Source organism: Vidua chalybeata, chromosome 16, assembly GCF_026979565.1.
Source record: "Vidua chalybeata isolate OUT-0048 chromosome 16, bVidCha1 merged haplotype, whole genome shotgun sequence".
Taxonomy (NCBI): Eukaryota; Metazoa; Chordata; class Aves; order Passeriformes; family Viduidae; genus Vidua; species Vidua chalybeata.
Genome location: NC_071545.1, coordinates 14311963 through 14331016, shown reverse-complemented (window position 1 = coordinate 14331016; position 19054 = coordinate 14311963). Strand labels below are relative to the sequence as shown.

The window sequence follows — 19054 nt, the reverse complement described above, 5'->3', positions numbered from 1 at the left end:
AGGATCACGACCTTCATTCAACACTGCATGGCCCAGCAGGCCCATAATTAATCCCCAACATGTTCAAGTGACAGCTCTCATTCGTAATGTCATCCATGCAGAGCAGTGAGGTACGTGTAAATTCCTACAATCCGGCTGGGAGTCAGAGATTTTCCAGCCACCGGAGCAGGGAGGCTCCAAGGCAGATTTCTGACAGGACGAACAGGACAATTGGTAGGTTGGACTAATTTACAGGTAAATTGGGTAGGGCAGGAGAGGGAGGTGTGATACAGTCACTGCTCGCTCAGCCGCCGAGGATGGGCTGGGAATGACAACACCTCAGTGCTGTCATTCCCTGTTACATGACCAACATTTTCTACTCACAAAAATGTCAGAGTTCCAGAGGCTTATGAAGCCTGGAAGAAAGTCCCCACCTTCTTCATCCTGGACAGCTTGCAAACATGAAGCTTGGCCAGAGTCAGCTCAGCCACTTGTTCTTTTTTCTTCTCCCAGTCACTGTTTTTCAGAGGTACCCAAAGGTCTGAAACCTAACAATAAACCAAAACCATGGTCTGGCAATCAGATCCATGTGCCCCAGGCAAATCCTCACACCCAGGTCATGTCCTGTCTGCCTCACTCATAGAGCTGCTGCTAATACCAGTGGTTTGTTTCCAAATTCTAGATATTTAATCTTTTTATCTGCTTGTTCTGTTACCAAAGATGAACCTGCTCGGTCAGGTTGGATCAAGTGTTTTATCTCACAGGCAACACAACAGGCTGGGTATGTTTTACACAAGTTTATTGGGGGTTAATATTCATTCACCAACAGCACAAAGTATCAGATCTGCCCTATTTAAGGGCTGGGAACATGTCAAACACAGAGACTAGCATTGCTCAGAAATACATCAAATCTGAGTAACAGCAGCACAACCACTGATTTGTCCTGTCTGAGGAGAGAAAAGAGTGTCTTACTCACTGTTCCCTACAAAAATACATACAGCCATTGTACTTAACCCTCTTTAAATAAAGGCTCCACACACAAGAGTCAAAAGGCACAAGGAGTAAAATGCTGCTACTCTGACCCACCTTGCTGCAGCTCCAGAGAGTTCTTCCATCCCCTTTGTGGGTTAAATCATAGCATATTTGAGATACCTCCAAAACATGACTCACACCTCGCTAGCATGTGCAGCCCTTTGCAGTCCCCAGTCCCATGAGCTCTGAAATGAGGGAAAATGCAGAGAAAAGAACGGCCCCTTCCACACCAGCACCTGCTCAGACCCTCGGGACCTCCACTTCCGAAGCAGACCTGGACTTGCGCCGGCTGGTCAGGCTGCCCAGGACCGACTCCTCGCTGAAGGCCCCTTCGAAGGTCGACAGGATGGACTGGCGAAACTTCTCCTTGAAATCCGGCCCCACAAACACATACAGGATGGGGTTGATGCAGCTGTTGAAGAAAGCAAGGCTGGAAACCAAGGGGATCCCTATGTAAAGGGCCAGTTTCATCTCATGGCTGGAAGAGTTTTTGGATATTTCCAGCAAGGAGAAGACGTGATAGGGGAAATAACAGAGGAAAAACGAGACTGTGACAGCAATGATGATTCTGTAGGGCTTTGCAGAGTTGGCCAACTGCCTCCTTTTCAGCTTGACAGCCACGACGCTGTAGCAGATGAGAATCACCATGAAGGGGATGAGGAACCCACAAAGGAATCGCGTGATGATCATCGCTTTGTGCCGCATCCTCCACAGCCTGCGCGTTGCCTCCGACGTGTGGTCATCGGACAGCGCGAAATTGTTGTAACAGCTGGTGACGTTCCTGGAGCTGACCACAGTGTCCCGAAAGACGAGGTACGGGGAGCTGAGCAGGACAGCCAGGACCCAGGTCCCCAGCGCGATCCTGGCCGCCAGCTCCGGGCTCCTGCGGTTGTGAGACCAGACGGGAAAGGCCACAGAAACGCAGCGGTCGATGCTGATGACCGTCAGGAGGAAGACGCTGGCAAACATGTTGAGGAAGGCGATGGTGCTGTTCAGCTTGCACAGGAGCTTCCCAAACGGCCAGTGGAAGCCCAGGGCGGTGTAGGCGATGCTGAGGGGCAGGAAAAAGGTAAAGATGAAGTCAGCTATGGCCAGGTTGAGGAACCAGATGGAATTCACCGTCTTCTTCATCTTGAAGCCTGCAATCCAAATGACGAGGCCGTTCCCTGTCACCCCCAGCAAACAGGCGATGCTGTACACCACCATGGAGAGGATGTGCATGGTCTTCTGCAGCCCAGAGTAGTAGCCATGGTCAGTGGCATTCTCAGGCTGCTCCGTGGGGCAGCTGGCAGAGAAGGGGGAAGGGGAAGAAGAGGTGCTATCCATCGCTCGCAAGCCAAGACCTGAAATCACAGCACAGCTGTTATCTGCAGCTCAAGAGAGGTGAAAATCTTTGCAAGCAACTGTACACAAAATGTGTATGAAAAGCCAGATTAGATAAATGAATTTATAATTACTATAAAGTCCTTCTCTATAGCATGTGCAGCTGCACCTCACAGAAACCACCTCGACCAGAGAAACCTACCCCTATTTTGGTGTTGGTGTCTGCGTGTCAGAACACGTTCATCACCAGCCCACAGCAGCAATCCAGCATGGGCCAGCAGCAAAACTGTGGAAACCTAGATCCCCCCACTGTGACTAATCCTCTTTGCATGACCAGTTACAAATTATGATGGCAAAAACTACCTACACTGGTAACAATGATGTTAACAGACTATTCCTTCACCAAGCCCCTTCCAGGGAAGTGCAGAACAACACCTGAACAACACCTGAACAACACCAAGTGTAACCATAGGCCCTTTACACACCCACTACCCTCTGGTGAGCCCACCCTTCTCCTCATGTCTCTCCTGTTCATCCTGGCACTTGCCTTGGCAGATCCTGGCGGGGCTCCCCGTGCTGTTCCTTGGCTGCTCTGCCCACAGCGGGTGGTCTCACCCTCCTGAGTGACTCCCCTTGTGCTGCTCTTCTCCAGGGTGACTCACGCTGCCTCACCCCATTTTCCTGTGGCTTGGGATCACGAGGAATTTAGTAGGATCACTTATTCCCTAATCTTCTTCCTCAATTTGTGGTGTGTTGATTTAACCCCTGAAGCCCCAGAGGGTGCAGCTTCCCTGAGGCCCGTGGGCCAAGCCCACCCACTAACTGGGATTTGATGAATGAAGGAAACACGGCCCCTCTCCTGCCTGTGCCATTCATCCCCTTGGCTGCTCTCCCTCCTGAGCATCCTGAAATCCCTCCAGGCACTGGGGTGCCCTGCCACAAGCGGGGACAGGGCCAGCTCTGCTCCCCACAACACCAGCAACGTGCCCAGCCTGTGCCAGGGCCTGGCACACCCGCTGTCCTGGGGACACAATCTTCAGAGCCTTGGCTGGGGGGTTTTGGAGGTGCCTGGAAATGCTCTCTGCCCGCTGCAGGGTGTTGGGGTGCCCCATCCTTGGGCTCATGGGGCGGGACACTGGGAACACCGCAGGGCTGGGGGAGAAGCACCTGGGGGTGCACGGCAGAGACGGCTGGAGCTGTGGGTGACGGCAGAGGAGGGGTGACGGCAGAGGAGGGGTGACGGCACAGGGGTGGCGACAGAGGAGGGGTGGCGGCAGAGGAAGGGTGACGGCAAGGGGTGACGGCAGAGGAGGGGTGATGGCAAGGGGTGACGGCAGAGGATAGGTGACGACAGAGGGGTGACTACAGAGGATGGGTGACGGCAGAGGAGTGACGGCAGAGGATAGGTGACGACAGAGGGGTGACTACAGAGGATAGGTGACGACAGAGGGGTGACGGCAGAGGATAGGTGACGACAGAGGGGTGACGGCAGCGGCGGGGTGACAGCGTCGGGCCCCCCGGCCCGGCCAAGGTCACCCGCGCTCCGGGCGCCACGTGCGGGCCCCGCCGCCAGCCCCGCCCCGGCGCGGGCCAATGGGAGGCGGGGAGGGGGCAGAGCTCGGCGCTGATTGGCCCAGACGCTTCCCGAGCGTGTTCCCCGCCGCCGGACCCGGGGCGGAGCGCGGCGCTGATTGGTCGAGGCGCGGAGGGGGCGGGGCCCGGCCGGGCTATGGTAGCGCGCGGGCTCCCGCGCGGTAGCGGAATCAGGATCGGGTAAGGAGCGAGCGGGACCGGGACCGGGACCGGGACCGGGACCGGGACCGGGACCGGGACCGGGACCGGGGCCGGGGCCGGGGCACAGGGCACGGGGCACGATCGGGGCGTGCGGCGTGGGGAGAGCAGGGCTGGGGCACGGCATCCCGCTGCGGGTCACAGCGGCCAGGCAGCGCCGGTCCCCGCCACCCGTGGCAGGGCAGAGGGGGGCCGGTCACCAGGCACTCGGGATGTGGGAGGTGGTGGAGTCGGGATGCAGGGGCTGCAGAACGAGGTGGAGGTAGAGCTCTCCAGGTGAGGTGCCAGGTGTCCACCATGGTGGGGAGTCTCATCCTGACTGGGAATGGCAGCTCTGTCCCCGCTGAGCCAGAAGCAGTGAGTGTGAGTGCTGCAGCAGCCTGTGCTGGGGGGACATGCAGGACCTGCATCCTGCTCAGAGCCAGAGCACTTCCCCTCGCAGCCTTTTGCCCTGCCCAGCCCCTTTGTCTGTGAGGATTCCCACCCTGCCAGTGAGGCCTGGGCTTGGGCCAGAGCACAGCTGAGCATCCCTGCCCAGCAAGGGCAGTGTGAATGGACTTTGGCAGCTTGGCACAAGGAAACCGTGTGGGATTGCTTAATAACCTGCTCATGGACCTTCACCCATCCTTGCGGGGTTAATGAGTAAAAAGATGCATTGTTTCCTGCCAAGGCAGCAGCTGGGCTGTTACTCCTTCCCCAAGAGCAGCACTGGCATCAACTGGGCCAGAGGGCTCCTGCCAGGCCTGGGCATCACCCATGCCATGGAACCAAGCAGAGGCAGAGCTGCTGCCTCTCAGCTCCACAAGATGCTTCAGTCAGGGTTTGGGCAGGACTCTGACCTGCTGGGGTTTTGCCCAAGGGAAAGCAGCCAAGAGGTTTAAGTGTGTTGGGCATCACAGCGTGTGTTAAAATTAAGATCTGTGGGTATGAGCACTTCACTGCCCTTGAAATGAAACATCAGGCACTGCTGAGCTGGGCAGGGGGAGCTCAGGGAGGAGTGGTGATGGGAGAGTATCAGACATTATCAAAGCACAGTAATTAATAAACTGATCTTAAATCAGCAGGGGAAGCCTGAGGGTTGTGCGTGTTTTCCTCACCCAACAGCCCATGGCTGTTCTCAGGCAATACATGGGATGGCAGCAGGCAGCACACAGGGACATGTGGAGGCACCCAGCCCTGCTGCCATCCCACAGACTCCCTGCTCCCCTGGCAGGTGACTCAGAGCCAGCAGCAGCACCATGGCGAGCTCCACACAGGGCCTCCCCAGCGCCGAGCTCTGGGCCTCCCATAACAAGATGGTGATGGAGCCGCTGGACAGCAACGACCCAGAGGTGAGAGCCCCTTCCTGGCTCCTGCCCAGCTGCTTCATTCATCCCCCAGCCAGCCGTGGGGATGCTGACCTTGTCAAGCCAAGGACGTGGCAGGGTCCAAGGCTGAGCTGCTGGAACCCATCCATCCTCTGTGCCCTCTCTGTGACTGGTCGGGATCAGCTGCACCAAGAAGGGATCACGTCTCCAGCACCTTTCCAGGCTCCTCTCCAAGCCCTGTCCCTGTGGTGGAGCATCCACATCTCTGTGCAGAGCCAGCATGGCTGAAGCCATTTCTGTCCTCTCCCAAAGGTGCACAGCATCATCAAGAAGGAGAAGCAGCGGCAGAGGATGGGGCTGGAGTTGATTGCATCGGAGAACTTTGCAAGCCGAGCAGTCCTGGAGGCCCTGGGATCCTGCATGAACAACAAATACTCTGAGGGTTACCCAGGACAGAGGTATGGGGCTAGGGCTGGGGCTAGCCTTGCAGGGAGGGAGAGAAACCCCCCATCCTGCCAGGCCTCACCTCAGGGAAGGAAGCAGTGTCCTTATGCTGGCAGCCAGCCTCTTCCAGGACAGGCTCTGACCTTCTCGACCTCTTCCTTGGCCACACACGGGACAGTCTCAGCAGGATCACGTCTGCTGTGACTGCACAAAAGGGGCATCACCCCAGTTTCTCCCCAGCTTGGCCCAAGCCCTGTGTTCTGAGTAACGAGTTTGGTTTTACCCCTGCCCTGTCCTTTACTGCAGGTACTACGGCGGGACAGAGTTTGTGGACGAGCTGGAAAGGCTGTGCCAGAAGCGAGCCCTGCAGGCTTACCAGCTCGACCCCCAGAAGTGGGGAGTCAATGTCCAGCCCTACTCAGGTATTGGGGTGCTCAGGAGAGCCAGGACAGTTTCCCCAGGCCCCTGTGTGCCCCAGCATTCATAACCAGCCCGGTGCGCTCTCGCTGCAGGGTCACCCGCAAACTTTGCGGTGTACACGGCCCTGGTGGAGCCCCATGGCAGGATCATGGGGCTGGACCTGCCCGATGGTGGCCACCTCACCCACGGCTTCATGACGGACAAGAAGAAGATCTCTGCCACCTCTGTCTTCTTCGAGTCCATGCCCTACAAGGTAGGGAGCTGCTCCAGCCAGAGCCAGGGTGCATCATAAGTGTTGGTGCCTCTTAAGGTTAAAAGTACCAGCATCAGGCTGCCAGCACCCTCTCCTGCAGGACAGCACTGCAGCTGATCTTCACCACAGCAAGGTGGCTGAACCCTCCTCTTCCTCTCCCAGGTCAACCCCAAGACTGGTTACATTGACTATGACAAGCTGGAGGAGAACGCCCGGCTCTTCCACCCCAAGCTGATCATAGCAGGTAAGGATCACACCTGTACCTGTGGCACAGCCGGGGTGGGGGTGCCTCCCTGAAGCCAGCAGCACCCCTGTAAGCTCATGGATGCTGCAGTGCCAGGAGGAAACCTCCAACACAACCACGCTGGAAGGAGCTCGTGTACTGTCCCCAAGCTGGGCTGTCCACACTGCGGGCCTGGTCCCGGGGCTGTCCCAGGGTCCTGCACATCTGCTCCTGTCCCCTCCTCACCGCCTGTCCCCGCAGGTGTCAGCTGCTACTCGCGGAACCTGGACTACGCCCGCATGCGGAAGATCGCCGACGACAACGGGGCCTACCTGATGGCCGACATGGCCCACATCAGCGGGCTGGTGGCCGCCGGCGTGGTGCCCTCGCCCTTCGAGCACTGCGACATCGTCTCCACCACCACCCACAAGACCCTGCGGGGCTGCAGGGCCGGCATGATCTTCTACCGCAAAGGTGCCCGACACCTGCCTGGGCTGCCGGGAGAAACGCTGCAAGTTAACGCTGCTCCCTGCTCTAACTGGGAAGGAGGGAGGGCAGAAAGATCCTGGGAGTGTCTGAGGAGCTTCCCTGGGCTAACCCTGGCTCAGATTTGAAGAGGAACAACCACTGTGGCTGCTGTGAGCAGGCAGGGGGTGAAAGCAGCTCGTGGAAGGATGGCTGTGCTGCCTTGCCACCATGTGCTCCCTGTCTCACAGGCACACGCAGCGTGGACCCCAAGACAGGCAAGGAGACCCTCTACAACCTGGAGAGCCTCATCAACCAGGCGGTGTTCCCAGGGCTGCAGGGAGGCCCACACAACCACGCCATTGCAGGTATGCAGCCAGGCTGGCTGCCAGCTCCAGCATGGCACAGGGAGCTGGCAAAGGTGTCCTGGCAGGGCTCTGACCCCCAGCAGCAGCACGGGAGGCTCCAGCTGCCCTACAGGGCTCACAGCCTGGGGACTCTGTGGCAAAAGGCAGCTGGTTGATCCAGCACTGCCCAAGGAGTGACCAAGTGTCCTATGCTGTGTTTTGGCTCATGGCAATGCTACCAGCCTGGTGAGGGGAAAGGAAGGATCTCAGTCCATTAGTTTGTTCGGCTCCAGTATGGCTTCTGCTGGCAGTGCCATTGCTGGTGGGAGCCCCCCAAATCTGACCCTGCCTCTATCCACAGGGATCGCTGTGGCGCTGCATCAGGCCATGACACCCGAGTTCAAGGCTTACCAGCAGCAGGTGGTGGCCAACTGCAAGGCACTCTCATCAGCACTGACAGAGATGGGCTACGACATCGTCACAGGTGAGGACACGTCTCGGCAGTGGGATGGGGCTGACCCTGGGGTCTGACCAGGGCACCTCTTCAAGGACACCGTGGGCAGGGCTCCGTTGGCCAATTCCTCACCCCTTGTTAAATCTCAAGTCTTCTTTTGGTGAAGTTTCCTGCAGGAGCAGCATTTCCCCAAGCCCACCAAACCCCTCTCTTTGCAGGGGGCTCTGACAATCACCTGATCCTCGTGGACCTGCGCAGCAAAGGCACGGACGGCGGCCGGGCCGAGCGGGTGCTGGAGCTCTGCTCCATCGCCTGCAACAAGAACACGTGCCCTGGTGAGAGATCCCACAAGCTCTGCCAGCTCCTGGTCCGCTCCAGGAGCCAGGCTGGAATGCCACAGGCGGTGGTTTGGGTGCCAGGTTTGGTCACGCGTGCCTCGCTGTGCCGCAGGTGATGTCAGTGCCCTGCGGCCCAGCGGCCTCCGCTTCGGCACGCCGGCTCTCACCTCGCGCGGCTTCCGGCAGGACGATTTCCGCAAGGTGGCCCAGTACATCCACAAAGGTGAGCCAGGGGCGTGTGGGCCAGGCCTCAGCTCCAGCACCAGCCTGGAGCAGGGCAGCTCCCTCGGGTGAGGAGGCACCAGCTGAGAGCCACGCTGGAGCCATCGCCACAGCTGGCAAGGGAGCACCCCCACCAGTGAGGAATAATCATCCTACCTCCACATCTGGATGTGGGGCAGGGCATCTGGCCACAGCTGGGACCAGCCAAACTCTCCCCACTGCACAGGCAGTGGGCTGAAAGCCTGTCCCTCTCGCAGTTTTCTCCCAGTTGTCCTCAGGAGTTCCAAGTTGTTTCCCTGGGCAGCAAGTCCCTCAGATGGGAAGAGGGGAGGGAGCAGGGCTGTGTCCCAGGGAGCAGCAGGGCTGGGAGAGCCGTGGATGGCAGCAGCTGCGAGGGCTGACCAAGACATCTCCCATCCTGGCAGGGATCGAGCTGGCTCTGCGTGTGCAGAAGGACATGAGCCCCAAGGCCACGCTGAAGGAATTCAAGGACAAATTGGAGGACCCAAAATACCGTGGGGAGCTGAAGGCACTGAAGGAAGAGGTAGAAGCCTTCGCAGGCACGTTCCCACTCCCGGGGCTGCCTGTCCTGTAAGGGGAGCCACAGGAGTACCCAGGATGGTGGCACACCCACAATCCCCAGCCTGAGACCAACACCCCAGTGCCTTCTCCCAGAACTTCCCTGTGGAGCTGCAGCAACAGCTCCTCCTTTGGCTCTTACTCCTCTTTCCCCTCCCACGTGGGGCAAAAGGACCCCATGAATACAACCCCTGTGGGGACACCAGCCCTTCACCACTGTGCCACCACTGGGACCGAGCACCAGGACACCCTCACCTCATGGCCAGGTGCCATCCAGCTCCTGCTGGCTGTGGAGCAGCAGATGAGCTTTAGGCTGGTCTGTCCACATTCCCTGGACACCCTGCCCATGGCAGTGTGAGGGACAGGGGCTCCAGCTGCACAAGAAACCTCACAGCCACTAAAAGTCCCCCTGGTTTCAGCCTCGGGGATTCCCCTTCATCCTTTGTGCCTTGCCACCTCCACAGGCTACGACAAGGCCAAGCCTTGTCCTGAACATCCCTCCTGGGATCGCCATCCCATCCTAACCAGATCCTCCAGTATTTTCTCAGACCCCTTGGCGCAAAGCTTAGGTTGAACCATTTTTTAATAAGCACGGTAAAATTAAGAATTTAACCACAATGTATGACAAGAATTATAAGCTTTAAAAAATACGACCAATTTTTTTTTCTTTTTTTTTTTTTGTATTTCAAAAATATCTGAACCCAAATAAATATTTTTTTTTAAAAGTACATTTCTCAGACTAGTCATTTGGTGTTAACATCTGTTAAACTCTTGTGCAGTAACACTTACAGCACGACACTAAGACATGCTTCTTGGATTTCTCCCGGTCACACTCGCCCTAACTACTGACGCAAGCATTCGGCACGCACAGGCACACACACGGAACTCAACATGCAGGAATAGGATACAGTGCTTTTAAAATAAGATGAGAATTCATCACAGCCTCCTGGCAGCCTTCAGAGGCAGCTCTGAGCCCAGCCCCATCCCCGTGCCAGCAGCCGTGCCGCCGGCAGGACCGGGTACCCTGCTTCTGCCTTCCAGTTAAATCCGTCTCAGGGAGCAGTGGGTGGGGGTTTGTGACCCCTCCAATATCGGGGTGCAGTTTGGTGCTCTGACATTGTGCTCTGGGGCAGGTGTTCTCCTGCAGCCTGGGCAGCTCCCTGAATTCCCTCACACCCTGTTACAGGAGCCTTCTCACTGTGCTGCTACAAGCCCCAGGTCCTGCCCAGCTCCTGGAATCTGCAGCGTGGGCTGGCCCCCACCACCAGACCAGGGGGCTCAGGACCCTCACACTCAATAAAACCCAAAGAACTGGTCTGGGGGCACAGAGCCATCAGCTCCCACCCCTGGAGTGCCTCTCCCACCCTCCCACCATGGTGAATATTGCTAGAGTATAGGCAGCTCCTCCCTGCCGAGGCAAGGCAGCTGTGGAGCTGCTCAGAAGTGATTGCTATCAGATGAAAGGAAATCTGAGCACTGTTTCTCTGAGAAATGAAACCTTTGTAGGGTTAAGATCACCTACAGCTATGGCTGAGCCTCCTGGGGTGGGAGCTGGAAGCGGTGGGTTAGTGGAGAGCAGAGCAGGGGCTGGCAGCTGGGAAGAGCAGGAGGGGGAAACGGGAGCCCTCCCTCCTGGCCGGGGGAGGCTTCTGCTCTGATGAATTCTCAGTCAGCTCCAACACCTCCTCTCCCTGGCAGCGAGGGGGGAGCCAGCGCGGCCGTGCGGGAGCGGGGACATGCTGGGCTGGCAGCACTCACGGAAGCAGGGGACGGCCATGCAGGGCACCGCTGGCCCTGGCAGCTGAAAGGCTGGTGAGGATGGCACTGGCGCTGCCAGGAACCCGCCCTGCTCCTCGTGGAAGGATGGCTCAATGACATGAACGCATGGCGGGAGCTATCAGTGCAAAGGTTGTGGCTTGTTGTTAGTCTGTGAATATCAGGAACTGGTCAGGTACCACACCAGAGATGGAGGGAAGTCCTAAAGTGCCAATACAGGGATCTGTACTGTACAGCAGCAGAAAAACAGAGACAGAGAAACTACAGAGGAAAGAGGAACTCAGCTCCCAAACACCAGCTGCCCTTGGAATTCCCCCAGTTTCTGCCACCACAAGCAGAGGGCTCCAAATGCACGGAGGTGCCACAGCCCGGTGTCAACTCCCCCTTTTCCAGTCCAAGTTCAGAGGTTACACTGCTGAGAGGAGGACAAGCACTCCAGGGCGTGTTTCTCCACAGCTCCCAGTTGCAGATAATCCCAGAGCTCCCGTTGGGAATGGGGTGATGTTCCAGCCAAGCCCCCGGGGCATCCTCCCCAGTCAGGGCTGCTTTGTGGCAGAGAGGTGAAGCAGGTCAGACAGGTGGTAGTGCAAGTATTGCTCAACACGGCCTTGAGTATCAGATACTACAGGTTGGACAGAGGGAGCAAGAAGGGAGTTATTTATCAATTTATGAGCACAGCTGAACACCACAGGTCGAGACCACTGTGACTCTAAGATGAGCCACCACGAATCATCTCTCCCACTCCCTGCTGGAGGAAGACGGGAGTGAGTCAGCAGGAAAAAAGTCTGTCCCTCCCTCCCTCCTTAAACCCAAACAGCACTAGGTGGTTTCTCAGCAGGAAACAAGCTCCTGCTTTGAGCACTGCTCCAGAGCAGGTTGCTGGGAGCTTTCATCTGCCTGGTGTCACCTGCATTACTCATCTACCCAGATGCCTCTTTCCCCACAGAATCTCAGCTCAGCTTTACTGTGAAGTTTGGGTGTGCATGAATCAATCAGGGGGCACCTTGAGTCATTTCAGGAAGCAGCCAACTGGATGGACACGGAGGCCTTTCACCAGCAGACTCAGCTCACATGAGACAGGAGGGCACAGGCAGGACAGGAAAAGGCTCTGAACATGCTATAAAGGTGAGAAGCTCACCTTCAGCAAAGGCCACACCACACTGCTTCCAACCACGACCTCAAAACACCATCACAAGCAATCCCTGACCCAGGAAGTCTCTCTGGAGTGTACCACAGGCCAACTTGGCTGAGCCACCACAAACAGCAATAACCTTAAAAACAACTTTTCTGCCCTGCTGCTTTATACCCCAGAGAGCCCTTTCCAGGGGAGAGGAGGAGGTGGCACAGTCCTGAGGCACTGATGCTGGTGCAAAATGACAGCATCCCCAGTGAGCCTCCCTGCCTCCAGACATGGGTTTGGAGGAGTGCAGGTCTCACAGCAAGTCTCAGTGGGGTCTAAGCCATGTTGGGGAACCCCAGGCTGTACACAGAAACTTCCCAGACTCAGAAGAAAGATCACATTCATCTCCAAAGCTGCCTCACATTATCACCATAAACAGAAGTTTAAAAAAAAAACCAACAAACCAAAGAACAGGTCAGCTCTTGTATGTCAGCTGCTCTCACCCCATAATCAGCATTAAAAAGAATTAAAACCAAGATTAGCTTTCCTAGAAAGACTTTTCTTACTTAGAAGTACCTTGGGAGCTGCTACTGCCACATGGCACCGGGCAGAGCAGCCCAGGCTCAGTATCACCTACGAGACTCCAGAGGGAAGCGCCGCGCCCGGGCACAAAGCTTTGGGCACTGACAGGAACAATCTGTGAGTGCCACCACGTTGGTGGTACATCCTTTATGGCACAGAAGCTTTGAAAGGAAAAGTTCTCCGTACCCAGGCTCAGGGAGCAGCAGTTCTGCCCCATCCAGAGCCACCCAGGAACCCCAGGAGAGGTAGTCAGGATGCGACAACAGCTCAGCCAGGAGCAGCAGGCAGCAATGCCAGCCCTGTTTTACCACAAAGCACAAATGCCAACTCCCCAACAAAATAAAATAAAATAAACTATTATGGATAAAACATAGAATCCAGTACCTTCATCCCCGATCTCTCCTGAGCACTTGTACCTCACCAGCCAGGCAGCCTGTGCTAACAGCCTGCTATCTCACAGCGTGGCTCCAGCTCAATCACATTGTTACCCCACCACAAAAAGCACCTAAAAAGAGGGCTCTCACCCTCCTTCAGTTCACTTCTGTCTTTAAAAAGCCACCCCCGACCTCACAGTTGAGGATTCCCAGTCTCCCTGCAGCCTGAGGATTCCCAGTCTCCCTGCAGCCTGCTCGGAGGCCGCCCAGCAAATCGGACGTGACAAATGAACAAGGCACAGTGCTCTACATTCGCAGCGGCCGGCGCCTCGGGGCTCACCAGCCTCAGGGAGTGCTTCCACCTTCTTGATTTTAACCAAGCTGGGAGACACTGGGAAACCCTTTCTGGAGAGAAGCATGTGTGCCTCCACTGTGCTCCCACCCCCTCAATGACAACCTATCCTGGGAAGTGCCCAGAAACTCAGTGCAGGAAGGGACACCATCCACTGTGGCTGTGCATGGACCTTTGAGCTGCCACCCTGCCAGGGGGCTCTGAGCTACACTCCCATGACAGTCACATCAGTGGATACAAAACTTCACATGGCCTTGACACCTCTGATCACAGCCCTGGCTCCTTGGAAGAGACTGACAGTGCTCAGAGTTCTGGCAGAAGCGTGCAGGACACTGTGCTATATGGGGGGCTGCACACTAGTCAGTATTGATCCCCGAGACAGCCCACCTCCCCTCATGCCATAACCCCCCGGGATGCTGCCGTGATCCACTTTAACAGTGCCCCTTCTAACATTTACAGAGTGCCCGATGGTTTATGTGATGGAACATCTACGCTTTTGGCTACAGGGAACACCCAGAAATCCACTCCTGCAGACCTGGATTTCTGCAGAGCAGAGACACCAACACCTGGGCCCCTTCCTGATGTGTGAGAGCTACAGCAGACAGCAGCAATGTCAAGCATGGATGAGCTCTGTCAGACTCCGAGCACGTGGGCACACGGCCTGTGCAAGGCTAGATTTTGTACAAAAAGCTGGGAACATAGTCAAATCTGAGCAGGGGGCTCCCCCCCTGCCCCGGTTCCTGAATGTAGTGCAGCTTCAGCAGCTCGGCCAAGTACTGCACGATTTTGATATCTTCATTTGCAAGGCCCAGTTGAAGCTTTAGGAAGTTCATCCTGCGATTCACAACGGATTCCTCCGGTTCCCTTTCGCTGATGGGAAGGTGCAAATGATGGCAGAAGGTGAAGAGGAAGGCTTTAGAACACAGCTGGGTGAGGATGCTTTGGACGTGCATGTAGTAGGTGCTGCCACGCTTGATCTGCGTGCGGTGGTCGGCCAGCCGGGCCACCACGGTGCCCTTGTAGAGGGGGCAGCGCAGGGTCTTGCTGTCGGCGTCCAGGATGCTCAGGTAGCGGCTGTACCGGCCCAGGGCGTGCAGCACGTTCACCCCGGCAGGGGACACTGCCCTGCAACAGCAACACACAGGTCAGGGCTGCAGGGGAGGCAGAATTTAAGCAGCAGGGTGTGTCCGTGCCCTGTGTCCTGTGGAGTTTCCCCCTAGCTGATGAGCTGGTGCAAGATCTCTGTGGGTGAATAAAGCCTAGGGGGGGATAAATTTGCTCTCCAGCCTGCCATATCCTAAAGAAACCTCGATTCCCTGGATCCGCACATGCCCTGATCTGTACTGTGCATGCTGCAGCATAAACCACCACACTTCTGGTCAGCTTCCTCCCTCAGGGACACGCAGAGGGACTCACAGGACATCTCTGGTGAACAGACACACCTTACAGCAGCTGGAAGCCTCCCATGTGACTCAGAAACCCAAAGCAGTCCCCCCTTTCCAAGATCTCCACATTCCCCCCATTGGGAGAGAGCTGCTCTGAGGTGGTCGAAGCCCTGAGTGGAGCAGAACCTTCTGAATTTCCTAAAAGAGAGAACCATCCTTAACCCACAACATTCCGTGGCTGAGTCTGGCTCTTTGTCACTCACTCAGGTGCAAACCCACAGCATGCTCACAAGAATACAATTACCCACCAAGCTTAACCTAACGTTATTGAAATGCAAATTACAAGCCTACACAAACCCTTCAGCTCCTCCGTTCTTTGTGGTGATAGTTGCTGGGCTGAGATACAGTTCCCAGCCTCAAAACGGGAGCCCCAACTGGTGTAGGGGCTGCCCCAGTGCCCAGGCAGCACCTGGCCATAGGAGACACAGGATCCTTACTGGAATAAATAGTTCAGCCTATAAATTCCTTCCCAGAGCTCTCCTACAAATGGTTTGTGGAGAGCACCCACATTAAACTGAACACTTAATTAACATTCCACAGAGGAGAGCTGAAATGACTGACACATGTTACAGGCAGTTCTTAAATAAAGATTTATGTTTATAAAAATGGCATCTAACCACAAACATGGAGCAATGAGTAAACACTTGGGGTTTTTAAAAACCTCACTGACAGACAGAGAGCTTGTGAGCAGTTGTTGGCAGAGCTGTCATCCTGCCTCACAAGCACAGAAATGAGAGCAAACTCACAGTTCTGGATAATTTCGGCATCCACATCCCCCAGCAATACAATACCCTGCAGCTCAGAAAGCAGGTTTCTGTGTTTAAATTTTCCTGCTGTTTACAAACACTCCTGCAGGAGCTGTTCCAGCCTGGCTCTGAGCACTGTCTGCCACTCTGACTCATGTTTTCCACACTGGTGACAGCAATGGCCATTCCCTGCCATACCTGCACCCAAAGCACAGAATACATCCTGGAACACACAAAAAAGTCCTTTTCATAACATCAACAAGGACAGGGCCCTTGAGCTGAGCAAACATTCCTTCCTAGTATGAGCTGTGAAGCCACAGTTCAGGACTGGGTGTTGGGAAGGGGCACTTGTTTTTGGGACAGTTCTCACCCTAAGCAGAGGTTTCCTACAATTCCAACACTGCTCCTGCACAACTCCAGGGACCTTTCTTCCTCACCAGCACAGACTGAGGTGCTGCACTCCAATTCTGACCTACAGATCTCATCACCTCTTCAACAGGCTCCAGAAGAAAAAACCCTCCCCTTCAGCACAGCACCATTTACCCTAAAATTCCAGCTAGAAATGTGAGAAGAGTTCCAGCAGGAGGTGGCAAAGCAGAGCACACAAGGGACTCCGGGAACACTTGTATCAGATCAGCCAGGAACCCAGCAGGACTCAGGTGTTTGTTCTCTGCTTTGCCAGGCAAAAACCTCCTGGCCAAGTAACTCACCTGAGGCAGGCAGCAAGTGCTGTTTTAAATATTGACTCCCCAGCGAGGCTGGACACAGGGATAAGTCTACTCCTTTTCCAAAATAAATCCCACCAGCAGAAATTCGTGGCAGCTACGTCGGTAATTAAGAGACCACCCCTGCACACCCATTGCCCTCTGAGATGCAGTTCTTACCACACACCTCAACCCTACTAAAGCAATCAGATCCTTGCATTTACCTCTGGAGTCCAATCAACTTCCACTTCTGGAAATCCACCAGGTGCAGAGCCGAGGTGACCCAGTGCTTCACGGGCTTGGCGTAGGCGCCGCAGTTGGGCACGAAGATGGAGAGCGCCGTCACGAGCCTCTTGACCATGGCCTCGTCCTCCCCCAGCACGACCAGGGTCCTCCCGCTGAGCAGGGAGTAGATGGCGGGGTGGGCAAAGGGGTACTGGCGGATGAAGCGCAGCGCGTTCTGCCCGGCCCTCTTTCTGTGCCTCTCCCCGGCCGCGCAGGCCAGGTGGGCGGGAGACGGGGTCCTGTCGGAGCACGTGGAGGCGGCGCTGCTGATGTAGCTCGTGGCGTCCGAGCACTCGTCCAGGCTGCTCTTACTCACCTCCCTGCTGCCCGTCAGGTAGCGCGAGTCGAGCTCGCAGGGCAGGAGCCCCCCCGAGAGGCCCTCGTGGGAGGGGAAGCCCCCGCGCAGCCCCTGCTCGGCCGGCCGGTACGGCTGCGGGGGGATCCGCACCACCCCATCCTCCTCGCACGGCTTCTGCCCCAGCTCGGGCAGGGGCTCCAGGAAGTTGGGACTCTCCTTCCCGATGCAACAGGCGGCATCCACCTGCACTAAGCCTTCTTGCTTTGAGATGTCGTCCTGCCCATCATCGACGCCCGGGTTCGCTCTGGGGGTGAAGCGAAGGCCTCCCTCGTCATCATCCGCGTAGGGCTCCTCGTTAATGGCACTTGGGTAGCTCGCTTTGAAGTCCTCTGGGATGAGGGACTCGGAGGGACACGTGCTGAGCACCTCGATGCTGTCCTCGCTGACCGTGCGCCGGCTGCCCACCTTGCTCCGGCCCGCCTGGGGGCTGGGAATGACGGGCAGGCTGGCCTGGCTCTCCGATTTTGTCAGCCCAGATCCCGACTTCTCCGTTCCCAGCACCTCGATGCTCTCCCCGCTACTGATGCTGCCTTTGATATCTGCATCCAGATAGTCCAGGTTCTCCTGGTGCTCAGACATCACAGACTCAGACATTTTGGGCTCTTCAGAGTCCTCCATTTCCTGCTCCATCTTGATGGGCACGCACTCCACACTGGACTTGTAGGAGCCCAGGCTGATGACCACTTTAGGAGCAAGGGACTCTTCTGAACACTTTTCATCTATGGCGTCTTGGCCGAGCCCCTGGCAGCCTCTGTACTGTTTTTCAGGAGGTTTTTCATCCAGGAAAGACACATCCTCAAAGAGGAAGTTGGTGACACTCTGTTGCTTTAGGAGAGCCCGGCTGATCTGCTCTGTCAGGAGGTAACAAACATCCCCTCGAAAAGTCCTCTCGATATGGTGCAACTGGTCAAGGGTCTGGGTGAAAAAATAAACATCACAGAGTTCCTCCAGTGTCTTCAGCTTCTTGTCAAAGCACTTGGCAGACTTGGCTTTGATGAGTTTGGGGGTGTAGGATGGCACGTGGGTGTAAAGGTGAGTTTCTCCGGGCTCAGCGGGGTCGGAGGCAGTTGGGTCCTGATCGCTGCCCGTGTCAGCCCGGTCCAGGGCACATTCTGGCTCGTAGGGGTGGAATTCAGAGTCCTTCAGCTTCCTGTAGGGATACGACCGGATTTGCCTCAGCAGGTCTTGGTGCTCGATGATTGACTTTTCCACACTGGCCAGCTCGTTGGCCTTCTCAATGGCCTGGGTTGTGTAATACCCCTTGTCGTTGGCTTTCTTCTGTTGCTCAGTCTCGTTGTGCAGGACGGTCCTGGTGTAGTCGAGATCTTTTAGTTTCTTTTCCAGTTCGTTGGCAAAAGCTTTCCGGTTCCCCGTCTTCAGGCATTCGGAGGCTTTGGAGAACTCGGTGGAGAGTTCCTGAAACTGCTGCATGATTTTGTGCTCGTCAGCAGAAATATAGGCCATGCAGAATGGCCTCACAAAGCCCCTGGCTTCCAGGTCATACAGGGTCAAGTGGTGCACGTAGGCAAAGGCCCCTTCCTTGGAGTCCCCCAGCACCACCTTGGAATCCTCCACAAAGTTCAGCTTCGGGTAGGCAGAGCCGGGAGGGTGCCCCACGAAGGATGCCTGGTAATCCACAGACATGATCCGCAGGGAAAAATAATTGAGGTCGAAGGTGCCCGACACTTTGGCGTCATCGGGGATGGTCAGGAGGGGCTGGGGCCCCACTTGCTCCGAGAACTCGGAGATGAGGATGAAGTCCCGGGTGAACTTGGAGCCGGCGACCTTGGCCCAGGGGTTGGCGCCCTGGCCGGCGAAGGGGAACAGCGGCACCGAGTACTCCTCGGGCAGGGGCGGCTCGCGGTACAGATCATCCTCCAGCTCCTCCTCCCTGGTGAAGGCCACCACGTCAGGGGCGCTGATCATATTTCCCGCAGGACGGGACCGACATGGAGCAGCGACGCGCCCCCGGTCCCCCCGCCACCGCCGGGCCCCGCGGGAGGCACCGGCGCAGCCCCGGCCCGGCCCCGCCGCAGCCGCAGCCCCGTGTCCCCCTCACGCCGCCGCCATGGCCGGAGCCGCCGCCTCCTCACGGCCCCGCAGCCATCTTGGAGTCACATGACGCGCGGCCTCTG

General features: G+C 56.6%; 3 protein-coding genes across 4 annotated transcripts; 1 reads left to right on the top strand and 2 right to left on the bottom strand.

Annotated features, from left to right (window-relative positions):
* Positions 1 to 761: 761 nt before the first annotated feature.
* LOC128796074 (chemerin-like receptor 1) lies at positions 762 to 5783 on the bottom strand. Its single transcript, XM_053957366.1, has 2 exons — positions 5526 to 5783; positions 762 to 2354 (listed from the first exon to the last, which is right to left on the bottom strand). The coding sequence occupies exon 2, from the start codon at positions 2335 to 2337 to the stop codon at positions 1252 to 1254; it is 1086 nt and encodes a 361-aa protein (XP_053813341.1). The 5' UTR covers positions 2338 to 2354; positions 5526 to 5783; the 3' UTR covers positions 762 to 1251.
* On the top strand, positions 4062 to 9905 carry SHMT1 (serine hydroxymethyltransferase 1). 2 transcript variants are annotated; one of them, XM_053957363.1, is made up of 12 exons: positions 4062 to 4107; positions 5339 to 5456; positions 5745 to 5890; positions 6183 to 6298; positions 6389 to 6549; positions 6712 to 6793; positions 7034 to 7246; positions 7489 to 7605; positions 7946 to 8068; positions 8257 to 8373; positions 8489 to 8599; positions 9024 to 9905. In XM_053957363.1, the coding sequence occupies exons 2-12, from the start codon at positions 5364 to 5366 to the stop codon at positions 9191 to 9193; spliced, it is 1449 nt and encodes a 482-aa protein (XP_053813338.1). In that variant the 5' UTR covers positions 4062 to 4107; positions 5339 to 5363; the 3' UTR covers positions 9194 to 9905. The 2 variants fall into 2 exon arrangements, with proteins under 2 accessions (XP_053813338.1, XP_053813337.1); XM_053957362.1 differs by lacking the exon at positions 4062 to 4107 and adding an exon at positions 4431 to 4488.
* Positions 9867 to 18901, bottom strand: SMCR8 (SMCR8-C9orf72 complex subunit). The gene is made up of 2 exons (XM_053957355.1): positions 16501 to 18901; positions 9867 to 14506 (listed from the first exon to the last, which is right to left on the bottom strand). The coding sequence occupies exons 1-2, from the start codon at positions 18843 to 18845 to the stop codon at positions 14053 to 14055; spliced, it is 2799 nt and encodes a 932-aa protein (XP_053813330.1). The 5' UTR covers positions 18846 to 18901; the 3' UTR covers positions 9867 to 14052.
* Between the last annotated feature and the right edge of the window lie 153 nt (positions 18902 to 19054).